General features: G+C 59.5%; 3 protein-coding genes across 7 annotated transcripts in view; all 3 read right to left on the minus strand.

The window, feature by feature from the left end:
• Positions 1-863: 863 nt before the first annotated feature.
• RGCC (regulator of cell cycle) lies at positions 864-4,172 on the minus strand. Of its 2 annotated transcripts, none has more exons than XM_042040245.1 (5): positions 4,086-4,172; positions 3,334-3,565; positions 2,642-2,722; positions 2,290-2,352; positions 864-1,398 (listed from the first exon to the last, which is right to left on the minus strand). In XM_042040245.1, exons 2-5 carry the CDS (start codon positions 3,485-3,487, stop codon positions 1,391-1,393), a joined length of 306 nt encoding a protein of 101 aa, XP_041896179.1. In that variant the 5' UTR covers positions 3,488-3,565; positions 4,086-4,172; the 3' UTR covers positions 864-1,390. The 2 variants fall into 2 exon arrangements, with proteins under 2 accessions (XP_041896179.1, XP_041896178.1); XM_042040244.1 differs by having other exon boundaries at positions 3,334-3,489; positions 4,086-4,167.
• Positions 4,173-6,657: 2,485 nt separating this feature from the next.
• Positions 6,658-17,184, minus strand: ARHGAP36 (Rho GTPase activating protein 36). 2 transcript variants are annotated; one of them, XM_042040234.1, is made up of 11 exons: positions 16,420-17,184; positions 14,024-14,193; positions 12,312-12,374; positions 11,085-11,341; positions 10,353-10,548; positions 9,760-9,815; positions 9,453-9,603; positions 8,836-8,984; positions 8,324-8,494; positions 8,016-8,113; positions 6,658-7,213 (listed from the first exon to the last, which is right to left on the minus strand). In XM_042040234.1, the coding sequence occupies exons 2-11, from the start codon at positions 14,136-14,138 to the stop codon at positions 7,084-7,086; spliced, it is 1,386 nt and encodes a 461-aa protein (XP_041896168.1). In that variant the 5' UTR covers positions 14,139-14,193; positions 16,420-17,184; the 3' UTR covers positions 6,658-7,083. The 2 variants fall into 2 exon arrangements, with proteins under 2 accessions (XP_041896168.1, XP_041896167.1); XM_042040233.1 differs by lacking the exon at positions 14,024-14,193 and having other exon boundaries at positions 11,085-11,303.
• A 732-nt stretch (positions 17,185-17,916) lies between these two features.
• Positions 17,917-21,629, minus strand: part of ENOX2 (ecto-NOX disulfide-thiol exchanger 2) — a 17,398-nt gene continuing 13,685 nt past the window's right edge. For all 3 annotated transcript variants that reach the window (XM_042040231.1, XM_042040230.1, XM_042040232.1), the window contains one exon: positions 17,917-20,326. In XM_042040231.1, the coding sequence (XP_041896165.1) occupies positions 20,195-20,326 (132 nt within the window). In that variant the 3' untranslated portion in view covers positions 17,917-20,194. The remainder of the gene's footprint in view (positions 20,327-21,629) is intronic.

The raw sequence follows: 21,629 nt of genomic DNA on the forward strand, positions 1-21,629 counted from the left end.
ATCTCCGGGCTGCCCCTCGGGGTCCGCTAGGGACGGGCATCAGTGGTCACATCACACGGCAAGGGGACAGCAACAGCCCAAAGCGTCCCCTCGCCTGCCCTGCCCAGCGTTCTGGGGCTGCCACCCTCCTTCTGGGTCTGGGATCCGCGTGTGCCCAGAGCCTGCTGCGGCAGCACCGAGCCCTGGGGCTGGCAGCGGGGTGCCCAACATCCTCCTGTCAGCACCCCCAGGGCCGAGGGAAGAGCCTGGAACTGGCCATTTCCTGCTCGGACAAGTTGCAACAGAGCCGCACGTGATCCTGCTCCACGAGCAGAGAACAGGGAGAGGGGCGACGAGCAGAGCCACAGGTTCCTCTTCTGTTATCCCGGTGCTCACGGTGGCACCTCCCGGGGATGGGAAACCCCCGGGGGAAAGACAGGAGGGGAATCCCGGCGGGACCCATCAAACCACTCAACAGCCAAAGCTCACTCCGAGCCCGGATGGCAGAGGGCTGCAAACCCACATCCCGGGGGCCTGGTTCCTGGGGCCGCTGCCAGGGGCAGTATCCAGAGGAAGGGGTGCCAGGGCAGCTCCCTGTGGGAGCAGGACCCCCGGAGCAGTGTCATCCACCCCAGCAGGATGGCCCATCTCCCTGAGCACGTGGAGAAAGGGACGGACTCTGCACCTCTCCCACCCCACACTGTCCCAGCGCCAGGGGAAGGGAGGATGAGGGATTCCTGATATTCCTCCTCAGCCAGGCATGTGCTGCTGAGCTTGCTTCCCTGAGGTCTCCCCCTTCTCCAGCGCCAGCCCCACCAGCTGGCAGCCCCGGGCATCCCTGCTCCCACCCCTGCCCAAGGGAGAAAGACGGACACAGACAAGCAGAGGTTTAAAATCCTGTTCACAGAAACACGTCCCCTCTGTACAGCACAGAACATCTTTTTTACAGTATTTACAGCAGCAGTGGGGCACAGGCATGGGGGGGACAGGGAGGGGCCCGATTTGGGGCTCCCCATGCAAAGCAAAGGGTCAGCAGTGGCAGATGCCACCAAGGAACAGGGCTTCCCGGCCTGGGGGGACACCGAGGTCACGCTGATGTCCTGCAAGCTGATCTTCCCCAAAATCACTCCAGGGGCTTCAACAGTGGCCCAGACTCCCCCCAAACCCCTCGGTCCCAGGAGCCGCCAGACCCCGTGCAGGGCAGGGCCCGCTGCCCGCCCAGGGCTGTGCTCTCTTGGCGCTGGCAGGGCTTGGCCACCATCGTCCCACGGCCAGATCCATCCCCAGTGCCCGTCCCTGTCCCCGGTGCGGCCCAGGAGCCATCCCCACCCCAGCCAGGGGTGCAGAAGCAGAGGCAGCATCAGGGAGACTCAGGGCTGGGGCTGCTCCTCGCCAGACTCCAAGGCACGGCTCACATCTCTGCAGGACAGTACAGAAGATGGTGACACTCTGCAGGGTTGCAGCAGGAATTTTGGGCAGGGGGTCAGCTCTGGTGCCCTGTCTGCCTCCCTCCCTCCCTCCCAGCATGGCTGGAGCCTGCAGAGGAACACCTCCCACCAGCCACCTCATTTCGGGCACCAGGGATGGGAACAGATACCAGAACTGTGCCTTCACAGTCTGCGTGGGGGGAAGTACTTTTTAATCGGGTTCTCTCTGCCTCCAGCCTGTCACGCAGGGCCCCTGTGAGAGGAAGTGGCTTCTGCCTTGGTTTCCCCAGCAAAGCAGCCAAACTCTCCAGAGCTGCTGCCAGAGACACTGAGCACAGCTTCACCCCCTCTCCCAGGGACACCCCCAGGCTCTTACCAGGAGGGAAACAACTGGAGGAGGCGAGCACGACCCACAGGCTGGGACTGCCCTCTCTGCCACCACACAGACCCACTCTCCTCCCTCCTCATGGGGTGTTCCCATAGGGTTAGGATATACCCCCCAAGTAAAGAGCAGCCTCTGAGCAGCAGCTGGAGGGAGGCTGCGGGCAGAGGGCCACAGGTCCCCGTGCATCTTCCCAAAAACATCAGCAGCTCTGCAGGTTGTGCTGTTGGGCTTCACTGCCAGGACCAACCTGGCCTCCATGTCCCCAGTCCCCTCTCCCAGGCACCAGCACTCCACCTCATCTGGGGAAACTGAGGCAGCAGAGGGGGAAGGGTGACATCCACGAGCCCCTCCCCAGAAGAAAAGATGGAAGGGTTTTGCAGCCAAAATCAAGTCCCAAGCCCCCTGCAGGGACCCCCAGGCAGAGGAGGTGCTGGCCAGGCTGTGCCAGCCCAGGTGTCCCACCCATGGGATGTGCAGGGGTCAAGGCTGGGCACGTACCCTCCAAGGCTTTATCCAGGTCTGCAATGAACTCCTCCAGCTCCTGCGTGTCTCCAAGCTTTGCTAGTGGGGAAAAACACAGTCAGCTCTTCCCATTGCCCCTCTCCCTGAGGAAAGACCCCAACCTGACACAGCTGCTCCAGCTGTTTCTGTCCCAGCCAGTCCAGCCTCAACTGGGAAAATCCCAATCCAACTTCTGCCTCTTCCAGGTTCCCCCCAGGACAGCCGGGCTCATTCCCAGCCTGTAGGGCCCCACTGGCACCTTCCTATCCAGGGCTGCCTGTCACTGCCAAGGCAAGCTGAGCACAGAGAAGGAAGCCCTGCAAACCCTTCTGGATGGGGCCAGGCTCACCTTTGGTGGGATAGGTGTCAGCTGGGGTGTTGAGGTGCTCCTCACTGGAGTTGAGGCTGCTTCCTGGGGACGTGCTGGCACCTGCGGACACAGAGCATCAGTCCCTGGCCCTGGGCACAGGCACCTGATGAACACTTTGCAGGAACAGGGCCCAATCATGCCCATGGCACAGGGTGGCACACTCTTGGAGACCCCATCTGTTCCTCCCCTGCTTCTGGGAATGCTTGGAAAAATGGAACTGAGTTTCTTTGTCAGGTCAAAGAGCACCAGAGGTTGTCTGGGCACAGTTACGAGGACAGGGTTGTTATAGGGAACTGGGTCCCTCCAAGCTCCTGGTTATCCCAAGCTTCTCATGGTCCTGCAGCAGCCAGCCTGGCATAAGGAGCCCTGGCAGATATGGCAGGTCCTGGGCAAGTATCCAGCGGTCATCCCCCCGGATTGCTCATCCAGCCCACCACGGATGAGTCAGGCAGCATCAGCAGGAAGATTTTTTCATGGAGAAACCACAGAGCTCCCACCCTGACAGACACCATCCTCCCCCAGGGCTCCTCATCCCCTACTCCTGGAGTCCCTCTCCAGCTCATGGATGCCATCCCCCAGCCCCAGACTCCCTCTCCAGCTCACCAATGCCATCCCCCAGCCCTGGACTCCCTCTCCAGCTCACCAATGCCATCCCCCAGCCCTGGACTCACTCTCCAGCTCGTCGATGCCGCTATCGTACACGCTCTGTCCCGCTTTCCTCTTCAGCTCCTCCAGGTGCTGCTGGTACTGACTTGCAGGGCCCCGGTCAAAGTCTTCCATGACCTCGTCAAACTCCCTCAGCAGCTCACTGAGCTCCTCAGCCATCGCTGGGGGCAACACAGGGATGCTGTGGTGCCCACCGGGCAGGCAGGGCCAGCAAGAGCCTCCTGGGAGCAGCCCAGGCTGGGATGGGACAGAGCCAGGCTCCAGGTCCCGTCTCTGCAGGCAGTGGCCAGCTCTGGTCCGAGCACATCCAGCTCCTCGGACAGCTCAGCCTTTCCTCCACCTCACCCCACAGCTGAGCCTGGGGCCCGACCCAGTAAGAGCTGGTCCTACACAGGCTTGATAGAATCCCAGAATGGTTTGGGTGGGAAGGGATCTTAAAGTTCATCCCATCCCACCCCTGCCACAGGCAGGGACACCTTCCACTGTCCCAGGCTGCCTCAGCCCCTGTCCAACCTCGTCTGGAACATTCCCAGGGATCCAGGGGCAGCCACAGCCACAGCCACAGCCTGGCGGCACACGGAGGGAGCGAAGGAGGGCACAACCCCCGGCCGGGACAGTGCGGGAGCCGCGGGCTCCATCCCGCTCCCGGGGTGCCCGGAGGTTGCGGGGGGACACAGGAGCGGAGCCCCTGCGGGCGGGGGATTCCGAGGAGGCGGCGGCCCTGGTTCGGTTCGGTTCGGTTCGGTTCGGTACTCACCGGCTGCTCGGCTCCCTGCGCTCCGGTCCCGGCGGCAGCAGCAGCTCCCGGTGCCGGTGCCGGGGGTTTTGGCCCCGCACCGGGGGCGGGGCTCAGGAGGCTCCGCCCGCCAGCGGCCGCGCGGTCCGGGGGTCCCGGGGAGTCCCGGGGAGTCGCGGGGTCACCCCCCTGACCCCAAACCTCCCCTCCGGCCCAGCGGGACCCTGCCCGCTCCCCACAAACCCCGCACAGGAGCTGGCACACGCGGCCCGGGCTCGGCTCCCGGGGAACAAGCGACGAACGGGCTCAAGTTGTGCCAGGCGAGGGTCGGGTTGGGTATTGGGAAAAATTCCTTCGTGGAAAGGGCTGTCCAGCCCTGGCACAGCTGCCCAGGGCAGGGGTGGAGTCACCAACCCTGGAGGGATTTAAAAGCTGCGTGGATGTAGCACCTGGGGACAGGGGTTAGGGTGGACTGTGGTGGACTGTAGGTGCTGGGGTTGGACTTGGTGGTCTTGGGGGGCTTTTCCAACCTCAGCGATTCCACAATTCTCTCCCACCGGTTTCCCAGAGAGCTGTCAAGCCCAGAGCTGTGTCTGGGCACTGCCCTGGATCCTGGTCAGCAGCGTGAGGGAGACATGGGGGTTTATAAAAAGATGAGCAGGAGCTCTGCTTTCTTTGCTGTTGGCTCTAAACTCACTCAGGAATTGGAGCAGCCGATCCCACTCCTGCAGATCCCCTGCTGTACCCCTCGCACAAGCCCTAGGCCTGGCTCTGCCTGTGAATCCCCACCGGTGCTGAGGCGCTCAAGGTGGGGCTGGTGCTAAAAACCACTCCCCGAACAGCAGTGACCCCCCAAATACTAACCACCCCCAAACGGGGACCAGCTCCCGAGAGCCACCAGCCCAAACAACAGCGGACACCCCCCAGCATTCACCACCCCCAACAGCAGCAGCCCCTCCTGTGCCCACACTGGGGATCAGGAAAGACCAAGACAGAAACTCCCCGATTGTTTCTGAGGTGACCCCCAAGGCCTGCAGGGGCAAAGAGCCCCGGAGAACAGAACCTGGAGCGTGACAAAAGCCAACGGGAGCGGAGCCAGGGCTCCATGAATGAGCTTTGCCACCGACTGGGGAGGGGGTTTATTTCGTGAGGCTGGAACAGAACAGCTCCGAGCCAGCCCTGCGTGTCCAGCAGCGCCGGGGCCGCTCCGGGGCAGGCGGAGGCTCTGAGGCGGCGGGAGGAGGCCGCGGCCAGGCCGGTGCCGGGCTGCCCTCAAGCGGAGTTTCCAGCAATGTCCCACACGCACTGCCGGGGATAAACACCCTGCGGACACGTTTGTGGGTCGGCAGTGAACAGAGGAAGCTGGCGCTTCCCAGCGAGCTCCCCGTGCCCCCGCGCCGGTGCTGGGAACGTGAAATTCAACAGGACTTTTCCTGCAAAGAGCTGCCTCCTCTGTCAGCGCCCCTGCCCCGTCCTAGAGTCATGGAATCACAGAACAGCTTGAGTGGGAAGGGACCTTAAAGCCCATCCAGTTCCACCCCCTGCCCCGGGCAGGGACACCTCCCACTGTCCCAGGCTGCTCCCAGCCCCAATGTCCAGCCTGGCCTTGGGCACTGCCAGGGATCCAGGGGCAGCCCCAGCTGCTCTGGGCACCCTGTGCCAGGGCCTGCCCACCCTAGGAAGGAATTTGAAAGGCTGGGGGCTGCTCTTGCAGCAGGCACAGTCCCACCCTGAGCAGTGGCTGGACACAGTGTTGGTTTCACAGATGATGCTCGACTGTGCCGGTGGCCTCTGGAACCTTCTGTGGCCTCATGGTGTCCCAAATTTATCTGTTCCTCCAGACTCAACAGCTCTGCTGCTCTCTGGAGCTTATCAGCTCCCAGGGGGTCTCACCAGCTATCTCACAGCACAAGCTCCTCCGGGAAATGCTTCCCCACCCATCCCAACTGTACCCATCCGCAGGGAAGGGACCTTTGCAGAAAAAGAGCCCAGCCCTGAGCAGGGCGCCTGAGAAGGTCTGGGTGCCTTCAGACCAGGGCTGGGTGCAGGCTGTGGTGGAATGTGGAACATGGAATCTCTCCTCCCTCTCAGGCCAGCAACATGGAAAGGCTCATCCAGTCCTTCATGATCCCCTCAGAGCTACCAGATGTGCCCAAAGCCATGGCTCTGTGATGGGACCATTCCAGCAGCCCAAAGCTTCCTGGGGCGCTGGCTCCAGCTGCAATTCCCTGTTCTGCCCCTCACAGAAGGATTTGGGTTGGAAGGGACCTTAAAGATCATCTACAACCATGGGATATGATCCATGCACGAGCTCTGGATGTGAATGTAGGAAAACCTGCATGGAGTGAACAAGTGATGGAGCTTCAGCCCTTTAAACATCCCCCTCCCTCCCTGTGCTGTGGTTCTGCCAATCATTCCAGCCTGGGTGTGTTTGCAGAAGTGCTGTTTTACCCCCAAAAGTGCCCTGCTGTGGCTGCCTCATCCCTGGAAATGTCCAAGGCCAGAGGGCCGGGCTGGATGGGGCTCGGAGCAGCCTGGTCCAGTGGAAGGTGTCCCTGCCTGTGCCAGGGCCTCTCCGCCCTCACGGGGAAGAATTTCTCCCAGTATCCCATCTAGCCCTGCCCTCTGGCAGTGGGCAGCCGCTCCCTGTGTCCTGTCCCTCCAGGCCCTTACAAAAGCATGTGGGTACATTGATAAGGTCCCTCTCAGCCTTCTCCAGGCTGAACAGTCCCAGCTCCCTCAGCCTTTCCTCCCAAGAGGGATGCTCCAGTGCCCCCAGCTCTAGGGATGGAAACCCAGTCCCCAAGGTCCTGTGAGGAAGGAGGGGGCAGGGAGGGCTGTGCTGAGGGCACGGTGGCCTTTGGGCCTGCAGGGAGGAGGTGACGGCCTGGCAGGAGAGCCCCGAGCACAGCTCTGCCCCCACGGCACAGGCGCAGGGGCTGCCCCCAAAGCGAGGCAGGGACTGGGTTTTGCTGGGAAAAGCTGCCTGGTTTTGTCCAGAGGGGCTGGCCAGGGCTCGCTAGATGCCAACATCCAGGTTTAGGAAGGAGACGTTGCTGTACAGCTCCGAGGAGACCGAGCCTCGCTCCACGCTGCGCGTCCAGCCGGACGGAGCAGGGTCCTCCCCGGGATCCTCACGCTCTGGGCTCCTAAGGAAGCAAAAAGAGGCAGAGATGCTGTCTGCAAATGCTTCTATTGCCTGCTGCACTCCCAAACGGGCTCCAGCAGTGATCCCAAAGGTCCCAAAGGCTGCCATCTCCAGACAGCCCCGAAAGGAAGGTGAAGGCAGACAAGAAGCTGTGGCACAGATGGGTTGGAAGGGACTTTGAAGACCATCTAGTCCATGGGCAGGGACACCTTCCACTAGACCAGGTTACTCCAAGCCCCATCCAAACTGGTATGGAAGTGGCCTGTGGTCCAGGAAAACCCTTCCCATGGGACAATTCATGCTTGCTGAAGGTGCCGTGGTGGACCCAGCTCATGGGACACGAGGTCCTTTTAGCCACCCAACCACAGGGAAGGGCACGAGCTCCAGTTCTGAGCCCCGATGGGACTGTCCCACCTTGCACCCGAAATGTGGACATATGGACAGAGCTGGCAGCCACCCATAGACACACGGGGCAGGCAAAAACTGCGTGGGAATGTGGACATGGAGGATGGAGGAGAAGGCCGGTGATGGAGCAGGCATCAGTGTGTGACAGCAAGAGGCAGCAGCAGGGGAGGGGTTGGGCAGGAGCCGTGTGGATACCGAGAGCTCTGGAGAGAGCTGGCACAGGCTGGGGAGGAAACAGCGAGAACTGGGAGCTCGGAGGAATGGGCATGCTGGGGTGGGAAGGGCTTTTGCTGGGGAGCTCCTGGCCAGAAGCAGTGTAGGAAGGAGAAATCTGCAGGACGATGAGCAGGGTGCGCTGTCCTTGTCCCGGTGCCCCGAGGAGCCCCTGGGGCACTTACGGCACGTCGGGGAACTTCCTGCGCAGCAAGTACTCGATGACATCGGGGTCTGTCTGGAACAGCCTCCTCAGGACGTCACACTGCATTTCTGGAGAGACCTGGGGAGACACAGCCACGTCACTCGAGGAGCTCCTCTTGGCAGGAGGCTGAGCAGAGACAGCCGAGGGCACTGGAGGGGCTCCAGGATGAGATGTGGTCACAGGCCCAGCGTGTTGGTGTCACACCCCACACACCTCTCCCCTGCTACTCTTGGAAGAGTTCAGAGGGAAGGAAGGCCCAGAGGAGCTGCCCTGAGGAGCCCCACGTACCATGAACAGGGAGTGGTGGTGCTCGATGAGCCTCTGGAGCACCAGGATTATGGCAGCACTGTCCTCAAAGTTCAGGGCACCGGCATCTTTCTCTCCAGGCTTCTCCTTCTGCAGGATGTTGGGACCGAAGACTGTAGCCAGGTTGGAAGCTGTCATTTTATTCCCAGGGATCTACAGGGAAGCACAACAGGAACCTGTGGACTGTGGATGTACTGGCATGGGATATCCCAGGATACCCTCATGCACCCCAGGGCAGGAACACAAGGGCAAGCTGAGGGCGAGATGTTGGTCTGGGTCCAGTTAGGTCCTCTCTGAGCTGGTGGCAGGGCCAGCACAAAGGGTCCCATTCCCACCTGCCTCACCCTCCCACCTTTTCCAACCTCAGGGATCCCGGGATTCCCTGAAAGATTTGTTTTTTCCCAAAGGCTTCACCCAGGCTTGCAGCTGCTCAGTTCCAGCTGCAGCAGCCCGAGCGCCCCTTCCCCGTGCAGCTCACCCTGGATCAGCCTTACCTCGCGGCCCTCGGGGTCCCAGGAGCTCTCAGCATGCCGGGCCACCTCGCCCAGGAAGCGCAGGAGCCGGAGCAGGGTGTCACTGTGGCACGGGGGCAGCAGGAACAGCAGCAGCTGCAGCGTGTCCAGCTGCGCCGGCCCCTCCATGGCTGGGCAGAGGGCAGTGGTCAGTGGGGATCCCAGCCCAGCAGGCACCTCCAGCCCTCCTCCACGTGTGTGGGAATGAGCCAGGATGTTGTCCCACCCTTCATCCCACGGGATGGGGAACCCAGCAAGGGCTGAGGATATTGGATATTGCACAGCCCCAGTCAGATTGTCCTGGACCAGAGGGATTTTTATAATTCAGTTTTTAAGAAACCAAACCAAGCCCCCACCGAACCCACAGGTGACAGTAACTGCAGATGCCAGTGCCAAACTAACACAACACCCACCCCATCGCTGTCCAGAGGCTTTGGAAAAGAAGGGTGGTGAGGAAGGATCTGTTCCTGGCAGTGTCCAAAGTCAGGTTGGACAGGACTGGGAGCAACCTGACCTAGTGAGAGGTGCCCACAAGATTTAAGGTGCCCCCAGCACAAATCCTCCTGCGACTGTGCAGGCTCTGCCCCACAGGTACTCACTGGCTGTGCTGAGGAAGGCGCTGTAGAGCTCCCTGGGGATCAGGGGATCTGGCATATCCCGCAGAAACTCTTTGAGCAGGGCAGCCACATCATGAACACTTTGATGCTCATCCAAGAAAACATCCAGCCCTCGGTCAAACTCTTCCCTCAGCTTGGAGACAGAAGAAATGAGGAGGAGGAAAATCACAGTTGGTTCTGGTCTGTTTTAGACCTCTCCACACCAGTGTCAGCTCTATCCATCCCCATCCATGCAAACCTCTGTCCCTGACAAGGCACAGCCAGAGGATGCAGCGAGTGTCCCCTTTACCTGCTGGACTCTTTTCTTGGAGCTCCCGACACGGAAGATGCCGACTGTTTGGAGCCCTGGGGGACAGACAGGTTAGTGCTGTGCCTTCCCACGGCTCCCTGCCACCCCGACTGCTCCTGGGAGCACCTCAGCACTGTGGCAGGGCTCCTCCTGCATGGCTCTCCCTTCTCCAGGCAGTGAGGAAAAGGAAAGGCTGTGGAGCTGTGAGATTTCCTTGGGTTGTCTGAGGGAAGGGAGGAGATCTCATCCCTCCAGTCACTGTGAGTGAGGGCTGGATGTGCAGCAGGAGTTAAGGCCCCAGGAGACGGTCACTGGCACACACAGTGACATTCCCCTCTCAGTGACATTCTCCTCTCAGTGACATTCCCCTCTGGCGCTGCATCCAGCCCAGAGCACTCCCCACAGGAGGCTTTTTGGGAGATGCCCTACCCAGGACTCACAGAATCATTAAGTCTGGAAAACCTCCAAGACCATCGAGTCCAACCTTCGGGTGACTCCCACGATGCCCACTAAACCAGGCGCCTCCTCCCACCCTGGGGGTGTCCAGGCCAGGATGTCCCAGTGACCACACCGGGAGCTTTTCCAGCCCTTACCATGCGTCTCAAGGTGAGTGCAGCACCTGTCCACGATCCGTGGCACCTGCCAGCTGATGGGGTTCAGGCTCAGTGCCTTCTTCTTGCCCCGGCTCCTGCGAGGGTCCAGCTCGTGCGGGTGTGAGAGCTGCAGTGCCTCCAGCAGCTCGGACGTGTTGTCACTCAGGTCCGTGATGGAATCCACGGACATGGCCCCCTGCGATGGGGCAGAGGGGGTTTGCAGGTGGCAGGAATGACCCCACAGAACCATCACTGCCGCGACCTTGGGGGCTTCTGGGAAAGGACAGCACCCAGTGCCACCCCTGCCATGGGCAGGAACACCTTCTACCGTCCTGGGGAGCTCCAAGCCCCAATGTCCAGCCTGGCCTTGGACACCGCCAGGGATCCAGGGGCAGCCACAGCTGCTCTGGGCACCCTGTGCCAGGGCCTGCCCACCCTCCCAGGGAACAATTCCTTCCCCATGTCTCATCTCTCCCTGCCCTCTGGACCCTTAAATGTCCCCTGGTAACCTCAGCTCCATAAGAGCTGCGCTAGTGAAGGCCTCCCACTCCTCAGAGTCCATCTCTGAGGGGACTGGGGGCATCACCCTTTCCCTGAGGACAGACTGGGATCGGCCCAGCCTGGGACACAACCGACTCAGTCAGTAAGAAAAGATCCCGGAAATTCCCATTTATCGCTGAATTCAGACTCCCCATCCCAGAGCACCATCCCGGCCCATTCTGGGGACCATACCCTCCGCTGGCTCCAGGAGCTCTTGTCCAGCAGCGCTGGGGACAGCGGCTCCTCTGGGAAGCCCCCGTCGGGTGCCCGGATGCAGCTGGTGCCCATTCCCAATCTCCGCTGCCTCTGAGCCCGGAATCTCGTCACTGTGGCCTCCACCTCCAGGCAGAGCCGGCGGCTCTTCCCCACGGCCTCCTGCAGCTGCCGGCAGGCGCGGTAGTTGGCGATGACCTGGGGGAGTGGGACCCCGAAGGTGTGGGGAGAGCAGTCTGGGGAAACACGGGAGGGAGGGAGGGAAAGGCATTGCCGCTGAGGGAGCTGCTCTGTGCAGCCCAGCATTCCTGCCCCTGGGAGCACCTGGAGCCGGTGGTGCATTCCCAAGGAGCCAGGCAGGCCTGAAGGGAGCTGCTCCTCCTGGAGAGCAGGAAAGGTGTGCTGGGACCCCGGGGGCCAAAGAGCCGAGCGGGGAGGGCACGGTGTGGGAAATGGGGTGCTGGAGGAAGAGGAAGGAGACACCAAGGACAGCTGCTCTCGGCAGTGAGCTTGCTGGAGCCTTTCCCAGTTTCTCCTGGAGTTTCTCCTTTCTTTAACTGGGTACAGCCCCATGAAGATGCCATGGGGTCTATGAAGCAACAGCTTCATGAATCACCTTCCCAAATTCTAACCTCCAATTCTCTACAGGGTTTGCCTCGGCTACGTCTGCTCAAGAAAAGTCTCGGTATTGGTGGCATTTTTCCCAAATAACTGTCCCTGTCCACCCCCCTGGCAAGGAGGGCCCTCCTCACCCCCAGCCTCTGCACTGCCCTGGGGTTTCACACCCGGAGCAGAGCCACGAATCCATTTGGTAAAATAGGAGGCATCAAGGTCAGTCGTTCCCTGGAGTGGGCTTCGTGCTGGTGTGGGGAAGCTCATTCCCACCTGGCTCTGCTCTAGGGCTCTGTGTGCCCTGGGATTGTCACCGAGGTCCTTCAAGGGACGATAAAATAGGACTGGAAGCAGCAAGATTGGGGCAAAACGGGCAGAGAGACACATTTCCAGGTGTACAGCTTGGAAATGCAGGTTCGTATTCCACACACCTGTCTGTGCCTTCCAGGCTTGATGGAGCTCGTGCCACCCCAGGAACAGCAGAACAACCTGGGATGAAGCATCCTGCTGGATTCGGGCACCTCCCACCTCACCAAAAATCACCAGTTCCCCTGAGAGCAGGGACCAAAGCAGGGTAACAGGGAGGCTGCTCACCTTTCCTCTCCTTTGAGAAGCTCTCCAGCTTCTGCCGGATGGATTTAATGCCTTTGGAGCCATCTGCAAGGAGAAGGGCAGGTTCAGCACCAGCATTTTGGGGCTGGTTCAGCACAGGCTCCCTGTCCCTCTGCAGCCTCCAGCCTGGGGACACTGCAGTGACAGCCACAGCCCCAAGGGCGTCCAGGAGTCCCCCGGGACACGTGGTGGGCAGCAGCTGGCCAGGGAACAGCCCTGGAGATGGACATTCCTAGAGATGGGCACCATCCTCCCCCGGTGAAGGGATGGAGGGACCCCGCGGCACCACACGAACAGTGTGGCCCAGAAAGGCTTTGGGGAATGTTTTATGGAGCACAAAGTTGTACAAAACACCATCACAACTCCCATCCTGCTCTGGAGCACTCCCACCTCACACATCCAGCAGCAGCGAACAGAGAATTCAGTCACTGCCCACCCTAAATCCTTCCAGGACACATCCCCCTATTCTGGCTCATACTCCTCATTCCTGAGGAATTCTCTTCCTAGGAACAGCTTATATCTACTTGTTTGGGTTATTTTGTAAGCCTTAGAGGAAAGCTCTGACAGCTGGAATGAGGAACGTGAGTGTGGAAGCCAACATAAATTATCCAGCAGCACGCTGACCAACCAGGAAGGAAATATTGGGGTCTGGGGTTGTTTTTGGCACTGCACTGGTCCCTAGAGAAGCTGCTGCTGGAGGGTGTCACTGCAAGGGGGATCACAGCAGCCCGAAATAAAACAGAAAAGGAATCAGGATGTTTGTGGTCAGAGTCCTCCAGGGACTGGGGCTGCAGCCCTGGAGCAACTGGGAGTTCTGGGAGGGAGAGGGGAGCTGTGCTGGACTCTTCATGAAGCCATTTCATGGCATGAAATCTTCGGAATATTAAGGGGAAACCAAACTCAGGTGTCCCCTCAGGCACTTGGTGCTCGGTGCTCGGTTGGGCTTTGGGAGATGCTCCGTCCCTGGGAGAGGTTCCAGAGACCTGGGGCCTCCATCCTTGGGGCTGCTGTGAGGGGAAGGGGGGCTGGAGACCCCCAAGCTCCCTCTGCACCCCCCAGCCCCAGATCTGGTGAGCTGGTAGCATCCCCTGCCCTGCTGGGACATGGCCCAGGGCAGAGGAGGCACATCAAGGGGGTAAGAAGTGAATTTGGGAAGGAGTCTGAGGAACCGCAGCTCTCTGGGCTTGCTGATGGGGGATACAGGCAGCCCTGGCAACCCTGACAGGGCCTCTGTACTCAGCTCCTAAACTGATCCACCCTCAATGTCCCAGTGCATTACCCACTGTCTCACATGCCCCTTTCCAGCACTGGGACTTAGTGCTGGACGTGGATCCGAGCAGCAAATCCCATCCCAAGGGCACTCAGACAATCCCAGTGGAGCCCTCGCTGAGTTGTCACATCTGGTTTGGGTTTGGAGGGTCATGTTCTCACACTGCTGTGGACATGCAAACCCCTCCACAGGCTGATCAGGCCCTCGGGGCTCAGAACAAAGCAGGAATGAGAAATAAAATGGACCAAAAAGTGTCACAAATGTCTTTCCATAACCATCGCCCCGGGCTGTGGTGCGGGGGTGAGCAGCATGAATGGCTCAGCCTCAGCCCCCCTCCCATCCCCTCCCTCCCCTCCCTCCTGTCCCATCCTGTCCCATCCTGTCCCATCCTGTCCCATCCTGTCCCATCGTGTCCCTCCTGTACCTCTGTCCAGACTGAGGTGCCCCACGAGCAGCCTCTCCTGCAGCCAGAACAGCGCCAGCTCCTGCAGACTGGCCCTCTCCAGCTCGGACAGGCTCTGCAGGGCCACGGGCTGCATCCCAGGGCCGGGGCCTGGCACAGGGGCCGAGCCAAAGATCCTCTGGAAAACAGACCTGTGTGAAAGGAACACACGGCAGCGACACCGGCTTTAGGAGAGAAAGCGCCGGGAACACCCCTGGGGGTCTTTGCAGGAGACACTTGTCCCTCTGTCACCTCTCCAAGGAGCCAGTGGGGCTGCAGATGCCCCAACCACATCATCTCACTTCAGCCTTCCAAGCAAAACCCTTGGAGGCATCAGGAGAAGAGACTTAGACTTGATATTGGGAAGGAATTCCTCCCTGTGAGGGTGGGGAGGCCCCGGCCCAGGGTGCCCAGAGCAGCTGTGTTTGCTCTGTCCCTGGACGTGTCCATGGCCAGGCTGGACGGGGCTTGGAGCATCCTGGGATAGTGGAAGGTGTCCCTGCATGGAACGAGATGAGCTTTAAGGTCCCTCCCAACCCAAGCAGTTCCACAGTTCTGATTGATCTCTTTTAAATCACATGACCAGAGGTGCCAAAGCCCTTTACCCCCAGCACAGGCTGGACCACAGCCCATGGACACAGCCTGGACACCCCATCCCCTGTCCCAGAGCTTTGGGGAGCCCTCCCTGTTGTGTGCAGGCTCTGGGAGAGCCCGCACAGGGAGCTGGTTCCTCACCCCACACTGACCTGGCTGCCTCCAGCCGGTGCCACCTCCTCCTGGTGCCACCTGTGCCACCGCCCCAGCACCGGCACCGCCCGGCACGGTCCAAAGAGCAGCAGCAGCCCAGAGGGAAGACAGGACGGAGGTCAGAGTACGGGCTCTGAAAGGAGCCTCCCCGAAGAGGCTTAAGGCAAGAATGAAAAATAAATGCCTGGAAGTGTCAAGGGATGAGGGTGAGACCCCCAGGAACGGGACAGGGCTCCTTTGTCAGCCTCAGCCAGGGCTGCCACCCCCTCCAGCCCCTGAGACTGGTTCCTTCCGGCCAGGTTTGAAATTCCAGTTTCTAAAGGTCTTTAGAAATTACATAGACTAAAGAAGAAAACAAATATAAAAGAGCTGTTCAGAGCTCCCTGTAAGGACACACTGAAAAGGGAATTCAGCTACATCACAGAATCCCACACTGCTTTAGGTTGGAAGAGACCTCAAAGCCCATCCAATGCCACCCCTGCCCCGGGCAGGGACACCTTCCACCTTCCTGGGGAGCTCCAAGCCCCATCCAGCCTGGCCCTGGACACTGCCAGGGATCCAGGGGCAGCCACAGCTGCTCTGGGCACCCTGTGCCAGGGCCTCACAGCCTCCCAGGGAACAATTCCTTCCCAATATCCCATCCAACCCCGCCCTCTGTCAACTTCAAGAGACGCAATGCAGGGAATTTTACAACTTCCATCCTGCTCCCTCGGGACAGCCCGGAGCCCGTGACTCCTTGGCTGTCCCCGGTGAGAGCATCTCCACATGCCAGAGACAGCTCCTGTGCCTCTGCTGCACCAGGAGCTCCCAGCAGGGCGGGAGCAGCTCTGTCGTGGATGGATGGATGGATGGATGGATGGATGGATGGATGGATGGATGGACGGACAAACCCCCAGACACTGCAGGGAATTACCTTTGTGCAGGTGAAGCTCCACTCTCCGGCGGAGCCCACGGCCACAGCCCCTGCCTGAGCAGAGCCCTGGGGGTCGCAGCTGCCATGGGGAGAGGAGGAGGAGGAGGAGGAGGAGGAATCCCAGTTAGGAGAGGGAGCAGCAGAGGGAAGGCAGGAAGGAAAGGCAGGAAGGAGAAGCCTGGACAAGCTGCTGCTTATCTGCCCGACCACAGGCACCACTCGAAGAGCGCTGTGACGTGCCACCAGCACTGGCACTCCCAAAGCTCATCCTCCAGGAGTTAACCCCAAACACCTGCCCCTGCTTCTCACCCCGGGTGTGGATTTACATCCCTGGGAACAGCTGAGATGGGGACCAGCACCTCCAACCCAGAGGCATAAGAGCAACGTGGGTGTCCCTGCAGGGGACAGGGATCAGCGATCCCTGCAGATCCCATGGGACAGGAGAACTCACCAGCCTGGACAGGCCCCGGGGCTCCCCACAGGGAAGGAAATGCCAGCCCACAGTGGGGGCAAAGCCAGAGCCCCACAGAAATCCTCCTTTGGAGGGGATGCCAGAGCAGGAATCTCACTCACTCAAAACAGGACCAGTGCTTTTTCAGGAAATCTCAGGGGGAAAGCTCAGTCCAGCCCCCTCCATTCCCAAGGAGCAGTGGCTGCTCCCCCAGTTTCAGCAGCAGAGTTTCTCTCTTCCCCGCTGGAACAAAGGGCCCACATTTACCTCGCAGCAGGACCAGCAGCTCCTGGCTCTTCCTTTGGGATGAAGGTTTTCACAGCAGCGTCTCCTCAATGGCTCCAGAGGCCCTTCCCAGCCCACAGGCGGGAGGAGAAGTGGGGAAGTGATGGAAAGGAGCTGCCAGAGCTGAGGGGAGGAGAGAGGGGATGAGAATGTGAATTTTCTGCCAAAGAAATGAGAGCCAGAAACAGCGTGTGGAGAGAGGGCAGGGTTGGATGGAAGGAGCCGCGCTTCCCACGCTGGACACTGAGCCTTGGCAGGGATCGGCCATTGCTCAATCCCCTCCATCCTCGGCTTCCCCGCTCCCACCCGAGGGTGACCAGGACACCCCTGAAGCATCGGCTGTGCTGGCAGGTGAACCCTGCACTGGGAATGTGCTGGGAACGTGCTGCCTGGGCTGGCTGATGAGGGCCAGTGGGTGGTTTCCACCTCAGCTCTCTGTGCAGACCCTCCTGGTGCTCCCTCATGGCATCTTCCCGGTGACTGAGTGTCTGGCGGGGGCTGGCACAGCCTGGGCACACGGGTGCTCTCCACATCCAGGTTCCCTGTAGAGCTCTGGTGTTGAGGAGCTCACAGCCCTGATCAGGTGGATCTACAGCTCAGGTTGTTCCTGGAAGGTTACAGACCTTGGAGAGCCTCCCAAACCTCCACCAACACCCAAAATTGGCACTTCCTTGCCCATTAACACATCCACGAGCCCTCGGGGGCCACAGCCAGGCTCCTGGCCCATGATCATGGAATGGTTTGGGTTGGAATGACCTTTAAGTTCATCTCATTCCACCCCTGCCATAGGCAGGGACACCTTCCACTATCCCAGGGTGCTCCAGGCCCCAATGTCCAGCCTGGCCTTGGGCACTGCCAGCGATCCAGGGGCAGCCCCAGCTGCTCTGGGCACCCTGTGCCAGCTCGGTATCTCCAGAGCATCTTTCCTTCAGGAGGGCCTGGGCTATCCCCAGGCTCCCCTTTAACCTCAGCAGCTCCTGCTTGTTTGGGGATCTCTGCCTGTCCCAGTCCAGCAGCCACCAGTCACCCCCAGCCTCCTTCCCCACAGCAGCTCCGTTCCAGGGCCACAGCCCCGCTCGCAGCTCCCTCCCAGCCCAGCACAGACCCCTGGGGGCTGCTCAGTTCTGTTGGCTCTGCATCACCTCCCTGACCGTGCTGGTCACCAGTACAAACTGGTGCTGCTGGGCCACGTCCACCCCACCACTGCCACAACCTGCAAACTCCAGCTGCTCTGCGGGGGGAAGGTGCTCATGGACCAGGAATTCGCTGCCTGGGCTGGGGTCACCGGAGAGGCTGCAGAGGGAGCAGGGAGCAGCTGGGGCCTGGTGTTTGTGAGTGCTCTTGAGATTCACAAGGAAGCTGGAGGACCTGGGATGGAGCATGGAAGAGGAGCTGGGAAGGAGCACAGCCGAGGAGATGGGATGGAGCCTCTCCTCCCCCGGGCAGGCAACAAACACAAAGAAAGCAGCAGGGCCAAGATTTGCCCATAAAAAATGTTTATTCCTTAAAAATACAGCATTCATCTGCAGGGACACAACTATTCAGAACATTTTTTAACAGTTTTTTATCTGCTCCCAGTGTGGCAAGTGCTCAGTGTTGGGAGCAGGGAGAGCAACAGCCCACGGGAACAGCTCGTCCCGAGGGAAGGGCTCTGTCACCCACCCCTGGGTGTCACCTCGGCAGCCCATCTGCAGGACAGATTTCTCCTGGGAGAAACCTCAGCCCCTCTGGAAAGGCCCTGGTAGGGAAAGCTGGGAGAGGGGAAGCAGCAGGACCCTGGGGTGCTCCAGCCCTGACTCACTTTCACAGCACCAGCCATTGCTCTCCCTCCTGCTGCCCCATGGAACAACCTGCCCGGTCTCTCCAACAGCCCCAGCCCCCTCAGCCCCCCGGGAGGGGGCTCTGGCTGCCCACGGTGCCCCGGCCCCATCCCAGCTCCCACCCCGCAGCCCTTGTGCCGCGGGAGCTGCCGCGCTGGGGAGCCCAGCCCCGGCCCCGCTCATCCCACGTCTCCCCTGACTCCAGGTGTGCTCCAGCCACGGCTGCTCTCAGGGCTCTGGAACCATCCTGATTCCTGAAGTTTCTTCCCTGATTTTCCCAAGGAGAGGTCTCACCTCACTGCCCTCTCTCCACCGGGCTGACCCCAAGGGACAGGTGGCACAGGTGCCACATTCCCACTTGGCACAGCAGGGGCGTCCCCTCTGTGACCATCCCAGCTCCCCCAGTGGGGAGAACTGGTGCCAAGCCCTGCCAGTGGGAGCAACAGGGAGAGGATGGTTCATCTGGGCTGGAGGATGAAGGTGCAGGAAGAAATCCAGGGAATCTGGAGAGACCTCAGGGCCTTGGGACGAATGGATGAGGGAGCAGAAGCACAGGGAGGGCTCTCCTCTATCCTTCCACCTGCAGGGAATGGTGAGAGGAGAAACAGAGCCAGCAGGTCAATGCCTGGCTCCAGGCCTGGTGTCACCAGGGGAATTTTGGGGTTTTGGATGAGGAATTGGCTCACACAACACCAGGTGTCTGTGCCAGCTACACGGAACACTCCAGAAATGTCCCTGTGCTCACCTGGGCACCACCTCAGCCATGGCACAGGGTGGCGAAACACCTGGCACAATGACACCAGGGCTGGGGATGTGTCACAAATTCAGGAAGTGCCTGAGAACAGGAACGTAGGAACTGGGGCTTCTCCCCCAAAAATGAGGCGGGATCGACAGCCCAAGTGAAGCACACCAACACCTGGGGCGTGGGGAACGAACAGGAGGGGCTGGAAGAGTGCAGCTGGAAAACCGAGAGAGAAAAAAGAGTGAGAGCTGCTGGGCTGGGAACAGTCAGGATGTGAGAACAGGAACACTGCAGGTGACAGCGGGCAGGGCAGGGATGTGGGGCTGCTGGAGCAGGAGGATCCCTGCAGGGCCCTGGGCAGGCTGGAGCGATGGGCTGAGCTGTGCTACCCTGCACCTCTGCACAGCTGGGGAGAGCCTGGCGTGCACTGGGAACACGAGGAACAGTGCTGGGAAGGTTCAGGAGCAGAGAGTCTGTGCTGCTTGAGCTTGGTCTCCAAAGCAACATAGGTGGAGGAAGTGGGTGGTAAAAATCACCAAAAGCCAGGCTGATGTAGCTCTGCTCCACCCACAGCCCCAGGAAATTAAACACCCTTCCCACGTGAAAGGTTCTGTACAGACTGACCCAGAGCACGAGTGGCACTGCCAGAATCCCCCTCTGCCCCACCTCAGCTTAACTGCTACCAGAGAAAACAGCACAGAAAGAACCAATGCCTTGGCTCAGAGGCTCCTGAGCCATCTAAATCTTCTGTTTAAACATACCTTGGTTTTTACTCATAGAAATATCTAAAAAATGCCTTTTTTTGTCCCTTTTGGTGATCTAGAAACCAGAAGATGCCCCTTGGTTGTTGCTTCAGGACAGTCTATGGCTGTTCCCAGCAGAAGGAAGGCTGAGGAGGGGGAATTTGGGCACACAAGCACATACAACATTGGCAGAACACGGAGTCGACACGTTGTGCTTCAAAGGGTCAGGCAGGAGCTTTTTCCCCAAATATATTGAACAGCACTTGCCCATTAACAAATAACTGACCAAAGGAGTTGCAGAATGTTCCTTCCAGTGCTGCTGTGGACTTGGTTTCACTTTTACACCTTGTACCCCGAGGCCGTGGTGGGAGGGAATCATCAGGAACAGAGGGAGGAGCACCCCGGGTTTTCTCGGCATCCCCATCCCACTGTTTCCAGTGTTAAGTCAAAGTTCAAGTCATTTTCAACCCATCAAAGCCACAAAACTTCCACCTCTTCTCCAGGCTGGCCCCAACCCCGCTCAGCTCCTGCCGGAACGTGTTCTGCAGTCGTGTCATGAGAACTTCCACCTCCGCCGTGCAGATCTGGGGAACACAAGGAAAGCGTCACTGAAAGCGAAGATGGAAGCCCTGCTGGCTGGGGATCATTCAAACTCAAGGAGTTACATTGCTGAGGTTCACCCAGGTTTTCCCTGAACTCGTGGGGATAATGCTGGGTCACACTGGGGGGTGAGATGGCTGCAGGACCAACACTGGAGTCGGGGCAAAGGGGCAGGCTGAACTTCTCCCCTGTGGAATGCAAGAGAATGGATTTAAACCTCCCAGGTATTGAAGTCACTGAACAGGGAGCACTTTTATCTTTATTTTAGTTTAATTCTCACATCCCTGATGGGGCAGGAGCTGCTCCAACAGAGCCAAGAGCTAAAACTGGGGTTGCACCACTGAGGAGAAGGAACCTGAGGTGAGGTGGGTTTGTCAGCCCCAAGGTCCTGCCAAGCCACACTCAGGGCTACAGACAACTTCTGAAGGGCTCCAATCCACCTTGGATCGTGATTTTTGTGCTCTCTGCTGACCCTCTTGGCGAGAATGATAGACAGGGAACAGGGGAAAGGTATTCCCCTTCCTTTCCTGTTGGCAGCTTCAAGAAACCAGGTTGTACTTCCAAGTACTCGCCCTCCTCCCGCCTCACCTCAGGCCCAAAGATCTGCTCAGGGTTAAAAACAACATCCCAAACTAATGTGAGCTCCTGCAAGAGTCAAGGAGGAGACAGAAGAGCTCAGAAGGAACACAAAGGACAATGGGAATAGCCCTGAGCGTGAGTGAACACGAGGAGACTGATGCCATAGCACAGGTTAAAGGGTGGGCTCTGCACAGGGGCTCTCCCAGGCAGAAGCTTCCAGGAGCCCTTCTCTGCACTGTGGAGACCAGAGAGGAAGTTCCAGAAGGCAGCTGAATGCAGTGATGGCAGTTTTATAGGAGCTCCAAACCAAAATAAAGGCGGCTGTTGGCCCCACAGACAAATTCCAAGCTAGAATGAGGAGATGAATTATTAACTCTGTCTTTATAAGGCTGAAGTGAGCCAGCCCAGGGAGTTGTGTTTTCTTAGGAAAGGGTAAATTAAACACTCAGCAAATCACAAACACAAGCAGCTGGAAAAGTTCCAATCCCAAGACAGGATTCCCGTGCCTGTGGGGCCTCCTGTCCCTGGGACTCTTTAAGGAAGACAGTTGGAGAACAGGATAGAGGAGAATGAGCTGTAATTCCTTTGTACAGACAGGAGCCTTTGCACAGCAGCTCCCATTTACTCAAGGAGCACAAAAGCCACCTGTCCCACACCCCCCCTGTCCCCACACCCCCTGTCCCCACACCCACCTCGCTGTCCCCACAC

The sequence above is a fragment of the Corvus kubaryi genome, unplaced genomic scaffold, assembly GCF_017639235.1.
Source record: "Corvus kubaryi isolate FWS band 111438036 unplaced genomic scaffold, C.kubaryi_AGA036_p1.0 37395, whole genome shotgun sequence".
Classification (NCBI taxonomy): Eukaryota; Metazoa; Chordata; class Aves; order Passeriformes; family Corvidae; genus Corvus; species Corvus kubaryi.